A 20,601-nucleotide genomic window follows, 5' to 3' on the forward strand; every position below is an offset into this window, starting at 1 on the left:
TTTCTTCTGGAATGGAAGTAAATTCAGATTTATGTGACTATTACTAGGTTTCTCATTTATTCCAAATCATTTAGCCATTTAATATGTGATAGGTTAATCATAATATTTGTAAAACTCTTTGAAAATTATTGGCTTTACCCAAAAACTTTTTAAAAAATTTATTTGTTTATTCATGAGAGATACACAGAGAGAGGCAGAGACATAGGCAGAGGGAGAGCAGGCTCCCTGCAAGGAGTCTGATGTGGAACTTGATCCTAGGACAATGGGATCAAAACCTAAGCCAAAGGCAGACACTCAACCATTGAGGCACCCAGGTACGTTGGCTTTACCCAAAAACTTATTTAAACGAATAGATTTTCCAGTATGAATTTTTTCATTCACAGAGAGCTCACACGTACCCTCTTTAATTACCTTATCCCCTGCCAACCTCCCCTCCAGCAACCCTTACTTGTTCTTTATAGTTGAGTGTCTCTTATGATTTGCAGCTCCCTCTGCTTTTATCTTCTTTTATTTTCCCTTCCCTTCTCCTATGTTTATTCAGGTTTTTTTCCCCCTTAGATTCCACATATGAGTGAAATCGTATGGTATTTGTCTTTCTCGGACTGACTTATTTTGCTTAGCATAATACACTCTAGTTCCACCCACATTGTTGCAAATGGCAAGTTTTATTCTTTTTGATGGCTGAGTGTGTTTGTGTGTGTGCACACACCACAGCTTCTTTATCCATTCATCAGTCGATGGATATCTGGGCTCTTCCCATAATTTGGCTACTGTTGATAATGCTACTATAACCATTGGGGTGCTTGTATCCCTTTGAATTAGGCTTTTTGTCTCCTTTGGGTAAATATCTAGTGGTGGAATTGCTGGATGAGAGAGTAGTTCCATTTTTAACTTTGTGAGGAATCACCATACTGTTTTCCACAGTGGCTATACCAGTTTGCATGCCCACCAATAGTGGAAGAGGACTCCCCATTCTCTGCATCCTTGCCAACATCTGTTGTTTCCTGAGTTGTTAATTTTAGCCATTCTGACTGCATGAGGTGGTATCTCGTTGTAGTTTTGATTTGTATCTCCCTGATGATAAGTGATGTTTAGCATTTTTTTTAATTTATTTTTTATTGGTGTTCAATTTACCAACATACAGAATAACCCCCAGTGCCCGTCACCCATTCACTCCCACCCCCCGCCCTCCTCCCCTTCTACCACCCCTAGTTTGTTTCCCAGAGTTAGGAGTCTTTACGTTCTGTCTCCCTTTCTGATATTTCCCACACATTTCTTTTCCCTTCCCTTATATTCCCTTTCACTATTATTTATATTCCCCAAATGAATGAGAACATATAATGTTTGTCCTTCTCCGATTGACTTACTTCACTCAGCTGTTTAGCATTTTTCATGTGTCTTTTATCCATTTGTATGTGGTCTTCAGAGAAATGTCTGTTTATGTCTTCTGCCCATTTCTTGACTAGACTTTTTGCTTTTTGGGTGTTGAGTTTGATAAGTTCTTAAGAGATTTTGGATACTAGTCTTTTTTATCTGACATATCATTTGCAAATACTTTCTTCTATCCTGTATGTTGCCTTTTGTTTTGTTGTGTTTTTTCCTTTGCTGTGCAGAAGCTTTTTATCTTGATGAAGTCCCAGTAGTTCATTTTTGTTTTTGTTTCCCTCACCTCTGGAGACACATCTACTAAGAAGTTGCTATGGCCAAGGTCAAAGAGGTTGCTATGTGTGTTCTATAGGATTTTGATGGATTCCTGTCTCACATTGAGGTCTTTTATCCATCTTGAATTTATTTTTGTGTCTGATATAAGAAAGTCGTCTTGTTTCATTCTGCACATAGCTGTCCAATTTTCCCAACAGCATTTGTTGAGGAGACTATCTTTTTTCCATTGGATATTCTTCCCTGCTTTGTCAAAGATTAGTTGACCATGTATTTGAGGGTCCATTTCTGGGTTCTCTATTCCGTTCAATTGACCTGTGTCTGTTTTTGAGCTAGCACCATACGTGTTTTGATGACAATAGCTTTGTAATACAGCTTGAGGTCTGGAATTGTGATCAGGCTGGATTTTCTTTTTTTTTCTTTTTTTTTTTCAGGCTGGATTTTCTTAAGATAAGTTTGGCATGATGTGGAGAATGGAGGGGTTGGTGTCTGGTTCAAGTAGGAAGCTCTTACAGATGAGCAAGCAAGAAGTGATGATGGGAGCTATAGGAATGAAAAGAAATAAATGGTTCCAAATATACTTTGGAGATGCACCAACCAAATTTGGTAACTAGATGTGGAAGAGAAATTTGAGAGAAGGAAATATGGAAGATGAGTTCCAGATCTCTGGCATAAGCACTAACAGGATATTGTGTGAATTTATCAAGTTGGAGAATGCTGGAAGAGAATCCAGTTTGGAATAAGAGGGTCCTAAGTCCAGTATTTGATGTGCTAAATTTCAGATGCCTGTGAAATAGAGTGTCTCAAGCAGGCAGTTGGAAACGTGGCTCTGCAGCTCAGAAAATAACCCAGGTTGTAAATCTTGGAATTCCTAGCCTAGAATATTCAAAGCCCATGGTATATGAGATCATGGCAAGAGAATGCATACTGAGAAGAAAATAAGTCTAAATGGCCACATTTAAAACCTTGAATAGGGAAGGGGGAAGCATCAGGAGAGCTAAAAAGAAACTTTGAGAGCATTAACTACAATTAGTTGTACAATTTAAAATTTAAAAAAAAATAGTTATACCATCATTTTGAGTTTCATGCTGAGTAAGAATTTCTATATAAAAGTACCTGTGACAATCAGGAAACTTGACTTACAGATTAACAGCACTTGGGATTTCCTGGGTCTTTTTTAAAATCTGAAAAAATCACTAATTTTTTTCTGCCTCCTGATAGTGTTGTGAGAGAGTATTAAATAATGTCTCTGATATCAAAAATTAAATGTTGTGAAAAGACATATGTTGAAGCCAATGTTATAACCATGGGTTTTTTGGAGGATACTTAGAAAAGATACTCTCAACCAAAAATGTGGCTATATTTATAGAGTTCAAATATTGAAAGGACATTTTTTTCCTGCTTGCAAATATTGTTACTACTTATTTATGGTAGTTTGGTGAAACATAGTTCTGACCATATGGGAGTCAGAAAGGAAGGAAGTCTGGAGTCTGGAAGTGAACACTGGCCTCACACCTGGTTTGGAATTGCTTTTTTTTTTCTTCTCTGGAGTTAGCTTCAAAGACAAATCAGTCACAGAACAATTTATCATTATTAATATATTACAGGGTCTCAAATCACTTTAAAAGTTTTTTTTAATCAATAAGATAGGTATTACTTTTCACAACATTCTTTGTGAGGCAGGTGTACTTGAAACAGTTATTAACATATGTTCTTTCTGCTCCCTATAGGGTTCCTTGGGTATACAAGGCCCACAGGGTCCACCTGGAAAAGAAGGTCAGAGGGTAAGTAAACTTGGAACAACTGGCAGGCACTACTATCTCAGGGCTTACTTATTTCTGAACATTAATAAAAATAACCCCAAAATATAACAAGCAGATGGGCATAAGGAGAGTATTAACTATCCAAAGGCTGAAATTTGAGATTTTGACAGAGCTTTTGCAATCCAGAAAGTTCTATATACTTTCAAGATTGGCAGCACAAATGTAGAGATATAGTTGAGGTGAAATGAATTAACTGTAATTTGATCTGGGGCACATTGGTCATATTTTGGGGTTTTTGAGTTAAAATGATCTTTGCAGAGTTAAGTTGATGAGTATCTTTTGGAGTTCTCGCCTGTTCATGAATACTTTAAAGACTGTGGATATTAACTCCAGTCTTCAGTTGAATTAAATTATTGACATTAGTGATGCTTTGTAATTCTTCCTTCATTACAGTTAACTGCCTTTGAGATAAAATATGTAGTAAGTGAATAAATTGCAGTTGCAATAGTTAGTCTTACCTTCCTCCTGTAAAGGGAACCCCTGCAATGATAATGGATAAGCTTCACTTCAGTAAGCTTCACTTTCAGTTGTGGATCATCCCATATAATGGCTTATTGTTCTTACTATTTTTAAATCATATTAATGGTTTGAAACATTTTATGTGCTTGTTTATATTATTATTATTAATAATTTTTGCTACCTTATAGGTGAGGATTATATGACTCAGAGTTTAGATGATTTGCCTAAAGTCAAAGAGCTAATAAAAAGTAGAGTTAGGATGTGAATATGAAGCTTCTGATTCTAAATCCCACATTCTCTTTTAGTGTCCTAGGATATTAACCTGAAATCTCTTTTTTAGTCATTTTTGTTTATAATTCCCAGTTCTGTCCTCTGGCAAATAAGTCTTTTGCCTCAAGTATATCAGAATTCTTCATATATTTGGGAACCAGTGGTGTAGTTTACCAAGGCTTACCTTTTATTAGATTAATAAAATCCCATTTCTCTTAATTCTCTCTTTTATGGATTCCTGACTCCCAGCATGCTGATAGTATTTCCCAGAAAATACTCATGGACTTTCAGGGGGTATCAGGAATGGGATTGAACATGTGTGGTCTTATCTAGGGCAGAGCAAAACGTGACGAGTATACCCTTGTATTATAGACAATATACTTCTGTTGGAGTTTAAGATTGAGCTGATGTGCTTCTGTGTATTTTTTTTAAATTTTTGATGATACAATTAAGATTTGATTTGGACAAAAGTCAAAATTAAAAACTAAAAAACTCTATGTTTACTTTTTTATTCTGAATGGCTAGTTTAGTGAATACAAAAGGGCTTAATAGGCTTTGATGGTTAAGAAAATAAAAGGAAAAGTTTTGTGAATAATGGCTAAGATTTATGGGCTACTTATAATGTGCTAAATGCTTCATATTATTATTTCATTTATTTATTTCTCACAGTTGTTCTATTAGGTATGTAATACTATCATCCTCACAGAGAAACTGAGGTTTCTTTAAGCAACTTGTAAAGGACAAATTGCCAATAAGTGGAACCATGCTGATATCTTAAAAAAATATTTATAAGATAGTCCTATTTGAGTTCTGCTCCCCCAACAACTGTATATACAACTATTGTTTCCCCTTTGGCTCTCCAGCACCTCTATTCAGGAGTTCATTAATCTACCTAATCAAAGTTTAAATAGTGTCAGGGAGAAAAATAGAAAATTACTTATCTGGACTGAGGCTTTTAGTCTGCCTTAAGCACTTAACTCATTGGGAACAGAAGACCAGAGGAAATTACCTTGTGAAGTTAATTTCCAGGCTGCTTCTTCTGTTTTGTCCCAACTATCGCCAAGCTATCTAATTACATCAAAGGCCATGTGCCTGAGTTAATTTCTATGTTCAGCATCCAGAGGACACTTCTTTTCTAGTAACTCTCCTTTCCTGGAAACTGAATGATAAATTATACCTCCTAATTAATATCCAGAATATATAAGGAACTCATGCAACACAATAGCAAACCCCCAGTAACCCGGTTTAAAAATGGGCGAAAAACCTGAATAGACATTTCTCAAAAGAAGACATACAAATGACCAGCAGGTACATAAGAAGGTCTAAACATCACTAATCACCAGGGAATGTAAATCAAAACCATAATGAGATGTTTTCATACCTGTTAAAATGGCTGTTATCAGAAAGACAAGAGGTAACAAGTGTTGGTGAGGATGAAGGGAAAAGGGAACCCTGGTGCACTCTTGGTGGGAATGTAAGTTGGTGCAGCCACTGTGGAAAAGAATATGGAGTTTTCTCAAAAAAACTAAAAATACAACTACCTTATAACCCAGCAATTTCACTTATGGGCATATATCCAAAGGAAATGATAATTTCAAGGAAATATCTGCATTCTCATGATATGCAAAACAACTTAAATGTGTATTGACAGATGAATGGATAAAGAAAATGTGATTACAAACATACATACACACAAGTGCACACAATGAAATATTATTCAGTCTTAAAAAAGAAGGAAATCTTGCCATTTGTGAGCACATGGGTGAACATGGGAGGACATTATGCTAAGTGAAATAAGCCAGAAACAGAAGGACAAATACTGCATGTTCTCATTTATATGTCTAAATCCAAAAATGTCAAATTCATAGAAACAGAGAAAAGAATGGTGATTACTAGGGGCTGGGATGAGGGGGATAGAGGGAGATGTTGTTAAAAGTGTACAAAGTTGGGCAGTGTGGGTGGCTTAGCGGTTTAGCGCCACCTTCAGCCCAGGGCCTGATCCTGGAGACCTGGGATTGAATCCCACATCAGGCTACCTGCATGGAGCCTGCTTCTCCCTCTGCCTGTGTCTCTGCCTCTCTCTCTCTCTCTCTTTCTCTCTCTCTGTCTCTCATGAATAATTTTTTTAAAAGGATATATCCAAAAAAAGTGTACAAAGTTTTAGTTATGCAAGATAAATAAGTTCTGGAGAAGTACAACAATGATAGTATAATTAATATTGTATTGTATACTTGAAATTTGCTAAAAGGGTAGATCTTAAGTGTTTTCACCACAAGAAAAGGTTATTATGTGTGAGGTGAAGGATATGTTAATTATCTTGGTCATGGTGAATAGTTCACAATGCATATCAGATCATCAAATTGTATACCTTAAGTATATATAATTTTAGTCCACTGTAATTCAATAAAGTAGAAAAACATAGTAATAAACAGATTTTTAGTTTCAATTCCCAAATCTTATACTCCATAGGAGGTTTAAGATGGAAATTATAGAGCTAAGTAGGTGAGGCTAGGCCAAGGGCATTATATCTGAATTATTCTCCTAAGGCAGAGTTGTTTGTGGGTGTGTGGTAAGAACATTTGACATGAAATATACCCTCTTAGCAAATGTTTAAGTGTGCAATGATAGTGTACTTTTGACTTGTACTGATATGTGGTCAATTTCGTGTTCCCTCTCTTATTTTAATGAAAACTTCTGCCAAGCCAGATGGTCATACATCCTGTTGTACAGTTGCCTTTTTGAATCACAGAGAATAAACTGATCCTTGTCATTGTTAAATTTCCTCTTCTGGATTTTTAGTCCCTAACATTATTCTATTAGTTTTCTTTTCCAGTGAAATAGCTCCCAGCTTTACGTTACCTTAAAATTTGATAAGCCTATCCTTTAAGTCTTCTTGCAAATCTTTAATAAATCCTGAACAGAATAGAACCTGATAATTTCACATAACACCAGCAAAGGCTACCATTTTGATTACCACTGATGTTCTTGAGGCATGATAATTAAATCATGTACAAATACATTAAACTCTACCTCCTTCCCACCCACATTTCTTAATTTGGCTTGTAAGATAATTATGAGAGTCCTTGTCAGATACTAGCTGAAATGAAAAAAAATATTCCAATGAGGCTTTTTAAAAATAATAATGCTTCAAATTGAAATTGTACTTTCTCAAAGCTTGTATTTCAGAGGAAGGAGGATTAAAGAATAAATTAAATTTATGTATTCTTTGTGATAAGATTATGGAGGAACATTCAAATTATAAAGTTTAACCACTACTTTATGCAAATTTACTCCATTTATAAATATGTATATTTCCAATAATTTAATATGACTTTTTATTTTTTATCTTCTATCAAGAGTAATAGTGTCAGAAGTTAAAGAAAGTAAAAGTATTTTATGAATACAGTTAGGCATGGCTTGTCATTATTGCTATCACCTTTCATAAGTACCATATTTATTGAGAAAAGAAGCTGGAATAGATATTATTGACATTATCCACATTTACAAATTATTATTTCAAATACAATCCATGATTTTTTAAAAATTTTTTTTTTAAATTTATGATAGTCAGAGAGAGAGAGAGAGAGAGAGAGAGGCAGAGACATAGGCAGAGGGAGAAGCAGGCTCCATGCACCGGGAGCCTGATGTGGGATTCGATCCCGGGTCTCCAGGATTGCACCCTGGGCCAAAGGCAGGTGCTAAACTGCTGCGCCACCCAGGGATCCCCTACAATCCATGATTTATTCTGCTTTATAAGCTACTTAAAAGGGAAGCAAACTAATTTAAGAAATTAGTTATTCTACATATTCTTACATATTTTCAGTTAGGTCAATCTTGGTGCTACCGTTTCTTCTCTACTCAAGAATTAGGTAGCACTCACCTCTTTTAGACATATTAATTTGCTTGTATGTATATGTGTGTGCATACACACATACTTATACACACATACTGCAAGCTAAGATCAAGGCCAGTAGTTTTTCCATTTCACTGAAGCTTGAAATAGAAAACAATAGGAAAATCTATGAATTTAAAATTATTTTTTATTGGCACATTGTCAACAAAACTCTTATATTTTGATTCCAGGTGTTTGACCAGGAGGTATTTGCCTATCATTAAATTAACTGAAATGATGTATAAAATATGTGGCAAATCTTATACATCTTACTCCTAGTCAAAGATGTCTTTAATGAAAGCAGAACATTTAATTTTAAATAAATCATTGACTTCTTCATTTTCCTCAATGGTTAAATAGATAATAACTTTTGCTCTACCAATATCTCACAATTATGGTTAGTTTCAAGCATAGGTGTCACAGAAACAGAAAAACAAATATAGGTATCACATTTAAACATACTTTGAAAAATATCAAACAAAATAAAAACATGTTAATATAACTATTGTTATTTTTATTAAGGCATACAGATTCTGATTGATAAATTTATTTTTCTCTTTTACCCTTTGTGTACAGTTTTCTATGAGCATAATAAGAACACTTTTTCTCCAAGAAATACACCAAAATTCTGTTTCAAATTTGTATTAGTTGATTGTATTCTTTTCACTGACTTTTAAGCTGCTAAATCTTACATTATAAAGTGTTCATTCAATAAAATATGTAGCAGTATGCTTCTCGTACTTAAAAGCTTTTCTTAACCTCAATAACATTTGGTGGAAATATATATCTGAAATGTTTGGGGCTTTTTTTCTTAACCTCCTGATTTTCTTCCTTGATTCTGTCATAGGCCATTATATAAATATAATATATATATATTATAAATATATATAAATATAATATATATATATTTTAACTTTGTTATATTTTCAAAGTTCTACAGATAAAACTTTTGGCTGGCACATTTGTAAGTCTCACATCCTTATAGATTAACACAATTCTTAAAATTCAATTAATGTTTAGCACTGACCCTAAGGCACAGGTAAGAGTATATCAGAGAGAAGTAAAGGAGAATAGGAGGGGGCCAAAAGATGTTCAACCCAAGAGGAGGTCAGAGAAGGGCCATAAAAAGGGCCAGGACACTGCAGGGACCAAGAAGTTAACAGAAGAGCATTTCAGGATGCATGGGGGTTGAACAGAATTCAAATTTGGAACAATGTCAGAGGAAAAATGTTGGATAAAAGTAGAGGTGGCCGAAATTGGAGCCAGCTGAGAGAGAAGTTTTGTTGAATAATCAAGAGAGCATTAGAAATGAAAATTGCAAAAAAAGGGGTGAATTGTGAGGAAAGAAGACAGCAATGGGGAATCTGGTGGAGGGGTAAGGACAGGAATTGGATGGAAGCCCAGAAAAGTATTTTAGTGAAAAGTGGGGTATTTCAGACAACTGAGCATTTTCATAGAAGTTTATATGAAATATCTCAAAAGAACTGGTGTTTATAAAAGTTCTCCCTAAGATGTAGATTCTTGCAGAGATTCCTAATATTCTTAATAGAATTTCCCAAAATATATAAAAAAATATTATTTTAATGTGACCTTGGGTTTTTCCTTGTTCATCACATTAAGAGCATGTCTGAACAGTCTCAAGGTTGGCATAAAACTACCATGAACTTTTTCAAGAAATCATTCTAGGTCTCTGAAAAAAAAAAAAAAAAAAGACAAAACAGAAAAACATTTTCTTGGGGAGTCAGCTAGTTACTATCTCAAATACAAGTTTACTTGGTTGGACCAAGATGATACCTCACTCATGCATTTTTTTTTTGTTGCTTGATTATGATTTTGATCTTGAACAGAAATTTTATAGTAAAAAATAATTCTTCTTTTTTTTTAGGGTGGCTTATTCCACAGTACATTATGACCTCATAGTTCCAATGAAGTGAGTTCAGAGTCTGGTAGAAACCACTAACAATTGTCTATAGTTGGGATTAAATTATTTTACATGGGCTTGAATTTTAAGGAGGAGCCTGATAGAGAAAAGAATGAATAATGATGAGTTTCCAGCTTCAGGAAGTAATTTGGTTAGTTGCATATCATGATGAAAAAGAAATATAAGACTATCTTCTAATCTTTATGTATTGAAACTGACATTGACCTTTAAAATGCACAGTGAGTGTATCCATAATTCTGCTCACTCACTAATGCTATTACTGGTATCATGTACCAAAAATTTGTATTGCTAAAAGGAAAAATTCAACAAATTTTTAAATAATTGTTTTAATTCTGGTCGTTGGTAGAACATAAATACAGGGAAAAAGCATCTTTCTTTGCTTGGATCCATATATAAATATGTATATATAAATGTTGTAAATAGATCTTAGAAGTTCTACATTCTACAAATAATGGTTTGTGTTTATTGCACATGTTTTAAGCTTCCTGGCATACTGATGACATTTTTTCTATTTACTTCCTTTGAAATTTCCTAACAATTTCTCCTTGAGAATTACCTTGAGAGTTTCTTAAAAATACCATCTTTGATCCTTCGTAGCTGGTTGCTACGAAGTTGTGTACCTTATCCAGATTCCAAGGGCTATGCAACTTTTCCCCAATATCTCACTTGAATGTACAAAAGCAAATATAAAACTCAGAGAATAAAAATGATCACATTTACATCTATCCTTACACTTCTATTTGCAAAGCTCCATAGGATACTTTGGGGAACCTTCACTATTATTTCAATATCTGATACTGCTATCTCTGTCTTTATTTGCTGTCTTTTTAGAAACTCATTTACCATTTAGAATATCTAACTATCCCCAGTTTACCTATAAGACTATTAAAATTAACACTTATAAAAGCTCAACATTATATAATTGAGAAAACTTACTGAGTTAAAATAGTCACTTTGGGAGAAAAAAATATATACTGTAATATGATTCCTACCGTATATAAAAATCATATGATGGTTTATTTTGTATTTATATTCTTTTTATATGAAGTACCATTTCTACTAGGAATGTAAAGCATTCAAACATTATAAGTGTCTATGTCATTATATATCTCATATACAGATTTTGTACATTTGTTATCTGACTTTATTCAGTTATTTTTATGTGCTTTGGGTGTTTTATGTGTGTATAAATAAGTAAATATAAAGTCATGTATATGCTTTCATTATTTTATACCCTATTCCAAAAATTGAGAAATCAGAATAGAATATAAGAAGAGCATAGTAGTCTTCTTACTTTTATTATATGATACATTTCTTGGAGCAAAAGTGTATATTCATTATTTTGCATATTTCTTCTGCTTGTCCTAACTGATGAAGTCCCCATAGCAAGTGATTCATTATTAAGCATGTGACTTCATCAACTGATTACATAATAAGGTATGATTTAATGCTTGTGAGATTTTTTAATATTGTCAGTTAGATACTTCTCAGGATATACAATCAGAATATTTTTTTTAGAAGTTCAAGGAATGACATTGGTGTTTTATCTGAAAATTTGTACTTCACTATTTTCTCCTAGTGTCCTGCCACCCAGTCACTCCTGCTCACAGTAGCTTGGTGTCCATCAAAGCTACATTAAATATAGTTGCTGAAGCCATAGAGTAAAGCAGGAAGAAGTGAGAGAGACTAATACATGTAAATGTCAAACAAATGTTCACAAAGTGGTAGTTGTATAGCAAGGACAAGAATTCTCTACTTTTGCCTCACACTCTAACTGGTAGGAAAGGTAAAGGAACAAAAAGACATTGGGAGACAACTTCTAGCTCAGTCTAATTAGGATCTGGTGAAAAAAGACATAGTATGAGATGTAGCCCAGACTTTTTGAGAATAGGCCACTGCTCAGATAAGTATCACAGCTAGTTAATGACAGTGTGCCTGGGGTCCATTGTGGTAAACTTCACTCTAATTAGTGAGTCTCTGCAATTCACTTGAAGCAGAAGACACAAAGTGCCCTGGGAAGGCTGTAACAAGAAAAAGAGATTGTAACCAATGGTTTTATTATAGTAATACTTACTTATATAGATCGTTAAACCACAAGGAACTGAGGTTCTTATTCATTTAAAGAAAGAGTCAAATGACACCATTTATATTGCAACAGAATAGCCTTATCAGCTGTTATTGGATTAATACAGACTCTGATTCTGAATGGCTTATTTATTTATTATTATTTATTTATTTATTTAAGGCCCAAGACCTGGTGTCTGCTGTAGAAGAAGCACACCATCTTATGAGGCTCCTTTGAACTACAGACACACAGTCCCTGAGGCCTACACAGGCAGGGAGCTCCTTCAGAGGATGGGTTTCGGGGCCCATTTCAGGGACATCCAGTTGTCAGATTTTAGAGCTGAAAGGCATCAATCGTGTCATTCTAGTCCACCAAATAATGAAACTGAGGTCTGGAAACATTCAACAGTTCTTCAAGGCTTCAGGCTATTAATCTTCTGTATAATAAGAAGCCCTTACTGTCTGTTTTGTGGTTCCATTCTAAAACCCAGATTTTCATGTCTTTAAAATGGAGAATATTGGGAATTTGACCAAAGCCATTTATTTTGTTCATTAAAACCACACATTATAAAGAGACAAATGTAGATAGGTACAGTTGATCCTTTTGTGGTCTCCACACATCGTAAAGAGCGAATATTCTGTGCCCATGCCCTGCTTATCCAGCACCAACAGTTGAGAACAAGCATTGGCTGGTCAGTGGGGAACAGGGGGCAGGAGGTGGGGGTGGGGCAGAGAGTCAGGTCTGTTCTTTTTCCAGCTGTGGGATTGGATTAATTTGTGACTTCAGGCAAATCATTCAAGATTCTAATCTAAATTTATCTGTTTCATCACAGCTTAGCCCTAGGCATGTTAGGAGACTAAGCCAGGAGCACTTTGAATGCAGTCTGATGACAGGTGTTCTATGAATGAATCTTATAAATATAAACTACCTCGTCAAAGAAACACTTAAAGAGAATGGAAAAGGAGAAGGCACTTTCCACTAAAGTGACAGTATGCTAAATTCCTGCATCAGTATCGTTATTCAGAACATCACACTGAACACGTTAGTAGCTATTTGGTACATTTACCACTGGGAATGTCAAGTACAAAGCTATTTATCCATTTGGCACACAGTGAATATATATGTAGGTAGCTGCCAAAACCAAGAATTAATTACAAGTTATTAATCAGTTTGGGAAATACAAACATATAAGTTTTCAGAAATGCAAAACGTTTGGATCATGAAACATTTTTATGGCCTAATGACTTTGAAAGCCAGCATTATGTTTCTAGTAAACAATACAAGACCTCAACTTTATAAAAGTCCATAGTATTTTGAGTTACCTTGGGTAGTAGCACAGAATTCTGAAAACAAATTTAATTTTATGGAACTTTATTTTTTTCAGTATGTTATATTTCAATTTTCAGGGGAGAATAGAGCCATTGTAAAATAAATGTGATATAACAATTATAAGAAAAGTTGGAAATGTCTCTTTTATGGAATATAAGTAAATTATACAGTATTCTTATTTCTAAATTCTTGGCCTAATAGCATTTAAAATAGTTCTTTAATTTTTCCAAAAACAGCCTAGAACCTACTTTTCCTAATTTTCCTTAAAAAAATAGTAAACTTTTACTTGGATTTTTTTCATGACTAGTTATAGATACATTTGACATCTGTTTGATATTTTTGATAAATTCAGCAAATCATATATATGTGTGTGTATATATCTGTGTTTTTATCACACTTTTAAAATTCATAAGAGTATGCAACATGCCATACTATGTTGTTGTTCATCATCTGCAATTCTAAAATCCCTAAACTGTACACACCTGAACACAAGCAAGGATTGTTGTTTGTATTTGCATTGTTAGAGATATTAACAGTGCATCTATGGGACTGTGAAAAAGAATATCTCAACGTATATTTAATGCCCCAAATGCACATAAAATTCAACAATATAAACACATATATTTTATGTAAATCCAATAATATTTTATTCAATAATAATAATGCCACCTTAAGAACATTAACTGCAGGGCAGCCCCGGTGGCTCAGCGGTTTAGCGCCGCCTTCGGCCCAGGGCGTGATCCTGGAGACCCGGGATCCAGTCCCATGTCGGGCTCCCTGCATGGAGCCTGCTCCTCCCTCTGCCTGTGTCTCTGCCTCTCTCCCTCTCTCCTTTCTGTGTTTCTCATGAATAAATAAATAAAATCTTTAAAAAAAAAAAAAAAAAGAACATTAACTGCAGAAAATATGATGAAAAGAGCAAAATACCACTGAAGGAAATATCACCCCACTTTCTGTTATAGTGAGGGCTGTCCCTACAGATTGTCCACTGGCCTTGTGTTTTCTACAATATTCCACATCTCTTGTGAAGAACATTTTAATAGTATGCATATAAATAATGTTTAAATTTAAATTAAACATTTCAGTTATATACTTATTCAATCATGTTTATGGTTTATCTTTAAAAGAATTTGAAGGTTTATAAGTAAACCTTCTCTATACCGGGAAGAAAAGACAAAAGCTAATTAATAAAAAGTTGGAAAAAGAAGAAAATAAGTAAGAAGGCCTATTTTGAGAGAAGCAACTATGTTTGAAAGAAGACCTTCTTTCTGATAGATCTGAAAGCCTGTTTTATTTATTTGAGAAACATTTGAATCCCTGTTTTATGTGAGGTACCATGGAAGTTGACTTAGGTCATGTTTCCCTAAAAGCAGTATCTAGATGGAGTTTTTGTGTACCTGGTTTTCAGAAGAAACTTGTAAGAGTGAAGGAAGCAGAAAAAGGAAGAGGAAGACTGGAAAAATGTGCTTTCACAAGTCTAGTCTTGGCCTGATCTGATCAGGTAACCTGGGGCACCAGAGAATTTATCCCTACATCGGAGAAGGAGGCAAGGCTTTGATACCCAGCAGCCACAGGGTGGGGAGAAGGCAGTACCTTCTGAGGTATCTGCAGTCAAGGCAGTTCTGTAGACTAAGGCAGACCTTGAGAGGAGCATAGGTGAAAGCCATTGGCAGCCAGCGCCCATGGTAGCTGGTCACTGAGTCTGATACCAACAACATCTGCACCCAGAAGTGGAATAAACATCATCCTTAATATTACCAGTGCAGAGCCCTCAATAGTTTTTGAGGAGAATAAAAATAAAAGAGTGATTAATATTAACCTCACCATGAGAGAGAGAGAGATAGGGAGACAGGGAGACAGAGAGTATGAGTATGTTTTATATTGGAGCAAATGATAGAACTATTTTTTAGTCTAATCAATAAGTAATAGAAGGCTAAACTCAGCTCATGCTTATAAAAATAATGTGAAATGACCAGATGGGACAGACATTAAGGAGAGAGAATGAGCAGAAACAAGGTAATGGACATAAGTATTAAAATGGTGACTAAAGTATCAAATCTGAAATGGTGATAATGCCTTTAACCAAAGTAAAAAATACTAAAGGAAAACATTCTTTTGGAGATGAGTCAGTTTCAAGCCTATAGCATTAGAACTGCCAAAAGGATCTGCAAATGGAAATGCATCATCCCACTAAAAACTAGGTTGAGATCATAAGGAAAAGGACAGAGTTCTCTGTTAGAAAGTCATCAGTTGATGGGCGACAAAGCCACCAGAGTAGATAGGATGGTTAAGGGAGAGAATGTAGAAAGAAAAGAATGGAGGATAGAACCTTGTAATTAGAGTAAACTATATATATAGGGGTAGGAAGGTGAATGAGAAAGTTAAAAGTATAACAGACCCTTGAACTACATGGGTTTGAACTGTGTAGGTCCACTTAATTACATGGATTTCTTTGATAAATACAGTCCTATAAATATATTTTCTCTTCCTTATGATTTTCTTAATAATATTTTCTCTAGTTTTATTGTAAGAACACAGTATATAAATATATGTAAAATATGTGTTAATCAACTGTTACTGTTATCAGTAAGCCTTTTGGTCAATAGTAGGCTATTGGCAGTCAAGTTTTGAGGGGAGTCAAAAACTTACACACAGATTTTCGTCTATGTGGGGACCAGTGCCCCTAACCCCTGAGTTGTTCAAGGGTCAACTGTATAGACAAAAAGAAAAAGAGAAAAGTTCTGAAAAGAAGAGGCTGGTCAACTGATTAGAAAAGCTTCACAGTCAGGGAGGATGGGGTCTGGGGAAAAGCTTTTGGTGATCTGGAACAAGGCTGTTTTTAAGAGCAGCTGTGCTGGGCAGAGGCAGATGTGACCTTTTATGAGTCTTGAGAATAGAGTAGTTATTGAGAAAGTTAGGGGATTATGGACTGTACTTTTCAGAAGCTGAGGTATTGGGTTCCCTGGGTGGCTCAGTCAGTTAAGCATGACCTTCAGCTCAGGTCATGATCCCAGAGTTCTGAATGGAGCCCTGCATCAGGCTCCCTGCTCAGCAGGGACTCAGCTTATCCCACTCCCTCTGCCTGTCACTCCCCCTGCTTGTGCTTTCTCTCTCTCTGTCAAATAAATAAATAAATAAATAAATAAATAAATAAATCTTAAAAAAAAAAGGTATAAACAGAGATGGTATAAGAACACCTTCAGAGAGGTCAAAGAAAAGTTTTTTGTTGTCATTTTCTTTTGTTTTGTAATTGAGTACATTTATAAACTTAGACAAGTCACCAAATAGGGAGAAACTGCAATTGCAAGGAACATGAAACAATAATAAATAAAAGACAAGGCACATGTGTCAACATGAGTCAGCACCTCAACCTCAAGGACATGTCAGAAGAGAGGAGGGGCATGAGTGCTCCCTTGGGGACAGAGTAGGAGTCAAGGCATTCTGCATATTTATCTCAGACAGAAAGAATTTTTCAGCACTAGAAATGACTTAATAAAACTTTTGCTGTTTAAAAGTGGCATTGGTCATAGTTTCCAGGCAAGTAAAGTTTATAGCAACTACTTTTTTTCCTCCATGAACAACAAGCCCAACTCACTCAAGTAAAAGCAATGAGAAATATAGAAATAGAGTAAGCTAAACTAAAAAAAAATTAAAAAGGTAGAAGGTGGGGCAGGACATTGCATCTGTTAGTGTAACTTCAGAATGTTACTATATTAAGCAGCTGATGAAGATGTAGGCATTTCCTTGACCCTTTCTATCTGTGACTCTTTTCCTTTGCAAGTCACCGGTGGTACCTGACAAGAGCTTCTGTTATCAGTCATTTGTCTGAATTCATTTCTTTTGTTGTAAAAAGCCATTTTGCTAGAAAACAATTCTAACTTCTTAGAAAATTTTATTTTATTGGTATAATGTAAATGATGTCAGAGTAAAATACTGCCAAAATCAAATTGTTCTTATCTTTATTTCTTTTGGCACTTTTTCACTTTTTATATCTCTACACACATTCCATAAACTGTCATTTATTTTTTTCTCAAATGATATAAAATTTCTGAAACATGCTAATCAAGTATAATTCCCAAGCTAGGAAATGTCAAGGGACTGATTTACTATATAAGTAGTCCTGCCTGTGTCTTTTTATCAATAAATCCTTGAGGTTATAATTATAAATTTTTGTATACCATACTACTAACTTACTATGGGCTTAAAATCATTTTCATTAGGAGCCGATGGAAATGAATATGGTGTGTTTCTTTGCAATTGTTGCCATAGAGATAAAAACCTTTTCAAAGTAAAATGAGGATGGCATAAAAATTACTAATTCAAAAGAAGTTATGCTTCTAATTTAATTTTGAAAATGGTGCACTATTCCCTTTCTTTTTTATTTTGTCAAAATTGCATGAGTTGAGTGTGTCTAATATACTTTCATTAGATAATTTCTAGTATAAGAAAAACTGAAGCAAATAATGAAATAGGTAAATTCCCAACAGCATTTAGTGGGATGATACTTTCATTTTTAATCTTTTATTCTTAAGATTCAACAAAATTCCTAATTATGTCCCTCATGCTCCACCTCCATACTCCTTCTTTATATCTTGCTATTTAATTTCAGGTCTAATTACCTGTAATGGGTTTTCTTAAAAACAAACAACTTGCTTTCTTTTTCTGCCACATTATTTCTAACAATTAGGCACATTTTCTAACAATAACACGATTACAAAGATAAACAAATTTATGAACCTCAAATCTTATTATTGTTCATGTTCAGATTTTGAAAGTCTTGCAGGCTTCACTTGAAAAATCAAATTAGAGCACTCTTGGAAAATATTCTATGACTTAGAATTGTTTTACTTAATCAACTTCATTTTGATTCTGTTACAAAAAATGTCAGCAGCATCACTTTCTGGAGACATTGGAATGAGTTAAACCAACACTGGGACAGAGGATTAATTAGGTAGAGAAGTGTCAGACAATGAAACAAGACTGCTGTGGACGATGTGCCTACAGTATGCCCACACGGGGGAGCTATGTAAGGGAGAAAGACGAAAAAGGGACAAAGGTCAGAGAAAATAGACTCTGCTTTATCTGCATTTTCCTCATAACTAACTGTGTTTGCTTTCTTTTAAAGCCTAGAACACTGTTCACCTAGCCAAAAAGCATTTGAAAAGAAGAAGAATTGATAAGATTGTCTCCATGAAAGATAGGAGTTAATAAACTGTGGATGCTATGTAATACAATGCTATTCAAGTATGGTGCTCAGACAAGGTGATACTGCACCCTGATAGTACAGAAATTAAAAATACATGTTTAGAAACTTTTATAACAATTTAATATTGCTATGTATTCTAAACACATGATTATTGGACTCATCCAGTAGGCTATAAATGAATTGTGTGCTGTTGAACTACACAAGAGTCACAAGGGTGCTAAGTGCCTACAAGTCACGAACAGTAGGGCCACACCAAAACGTGACATTTTGAGGTTAGCTCATCAACTTTAATCCACAAAAAAAATTTGAGAAAATATAATCATTTATTCTTATAAATTATTTTAAGTTTTAATCAAGTTAGGGAAGTAAAATTTGTATTATTTATTTTTGACCCCAACTAACTAATAGAAAAGCAAGCTTCACAGGAGTTTTTGACATGTATTTTCATCAGAAATAAACTAATTGCTGACCATAAATGTGATTTCAAAGAAATAAAGATCAAAAGAATTAATATTAGTTTTATTATGAAGTATGATCGCTCATATATTGAGTTCAGTTTATTGATGGTGAAGTATGAAAACATGTCATGTCATTTACTGAGATGGGCTGGCTGATATAGCAATGAATCCATCAAAACATATGCAACATTCATACACAAAACATAAGTAAGTTCAAAAACAAAAGCATTTTGAAAGGTTGAACATTGATGTAAAAAGCCAATTAAAGCAAATGTTCAATACTTCATATTTATTTTTTATTTTTTATTTTTTTAAAAGATTTTATTTATTTATTCATGAGAGACACACACACACAGAGAGGTAGAGACACAGGCAGAGGAAGAATCAGGCTTCATGCAGGGAGCCTGATGTGGGACTCAATCCCAGGACTCCAGAATCACGCCCTTGGCCAAAGGCAGGCGCTAAACCGCTGAGCCACCCAGTGATCCCCCAATACTTCATATTTAAATATTAATGCCTTGTAGATGTCTTAGATAGTAGTACTTTAGATTGCTGAGGCAAAAATAAAAGTACAATTGATAAGGCATTAGTGAAAGATGACATCAAAGGTATTTGCTTGAAAATATTGAGTGAATATGTATGTCAAAGATCACATGGCTTGACATATTTTTTAAAAACTAGGTAATATCAACTCAAAGGACAAATAAAACTGGCAAAATATTTTTACTATGTCTTGACAAATGCTGAAGTAATGCTCATGTGGCAGTTCTTTTGCCATATGTGCAATTGTACATGACGGCAATATAAGGAAGAATCGTTTTCTTCAGCTTCTTTGCCAACAAATATGACTAGCTCTGAGCTGTAGAAAACTATGAAGAATTACATTGTCCACAAATGGGGTTTAGAGTTCAATTTTTGTATAGAAGTTTGTTTCGACAACACAGCTATAATGATAGGAAGGTATTCCAGAGCAGTTACCCAGATTAGGAAGATTGCACAAAATGTAAAACACTTATTGCTTCCTTCATCAGGATTTTCTTGCTAACAAAGACATTGAAAACAAGCTAAATGAAACAATAGGCCTAATGATTGGTAAAAATTGTTAATTTGTAAAGATTAATATGTTAAAATTGAGATTATTAAAATTTTGAGATAGTATGTAAAATGGTCAAAACAACTATTCTTGCATACTGAGTTATGATTATTGAGGAGAAAAAGTTTGTCAAATATTTTAGAATTATAAAACCAACTCATTGTTTCTGCAAGATAAGAAATCAGTGACTCAACAGCACTTAATATTGGGGAAATGTAAATCAAAATCACAATGGAATTTCACATCACCCCTGTTAAGAGTGGTTCTCATCCAAAAAAGAAAGAAAGAAAGAAAGAAAGAAAGAAAGAAAGAAAGAAAGAAAGCGCGTGAGACAGAGAGATAACAAATATCGGTGAGCATACTGAGAAAAGAGAACCCTTTTGGACTATTTGTGGGAATGTATAT

At 34.4% G+C, this 20,601-nt stretch overlaps 1 protein-coding gene across 2 annotated transcripts in view; it reads left to right on the plus strand.

Moving 5' to 3' along the window:
• COL19A1 (collagen type XIX alpha 1 chain) overlaps positions 1-20,601 on the plus strand; it is a 307,907-nt gene that overhangs the window by 162,406 nt on the left and 124,900 nt on the right. For both annotated transcript variants that reach the window (XM_025444536.3, XM_025444537.3), the window contains exon 16: positions 3,390-3,443. In XM_025444536.3, coding sequence (XP_025300321.1) covers positions 3,390-3,443 — 54 coding nt within the window. The remainder of the gene's footprint in view (positions 1-3,389; positions 3,444-20,601) is intronic.

Source organism: Canis lupus, chromosome 12 (assembly GCF_003254725.2).
Source record: "Canis lupus dingo isolate Sandy chromosome 12, ASM325472v2, whole genome shotgun sequence".
In the NCBI taxonomy this organism is placed as follows: Eukaryota; Metazoa; Chordata; class Mammalia; order Carnivora; family Canidae; genus Canis; species Canis lupus.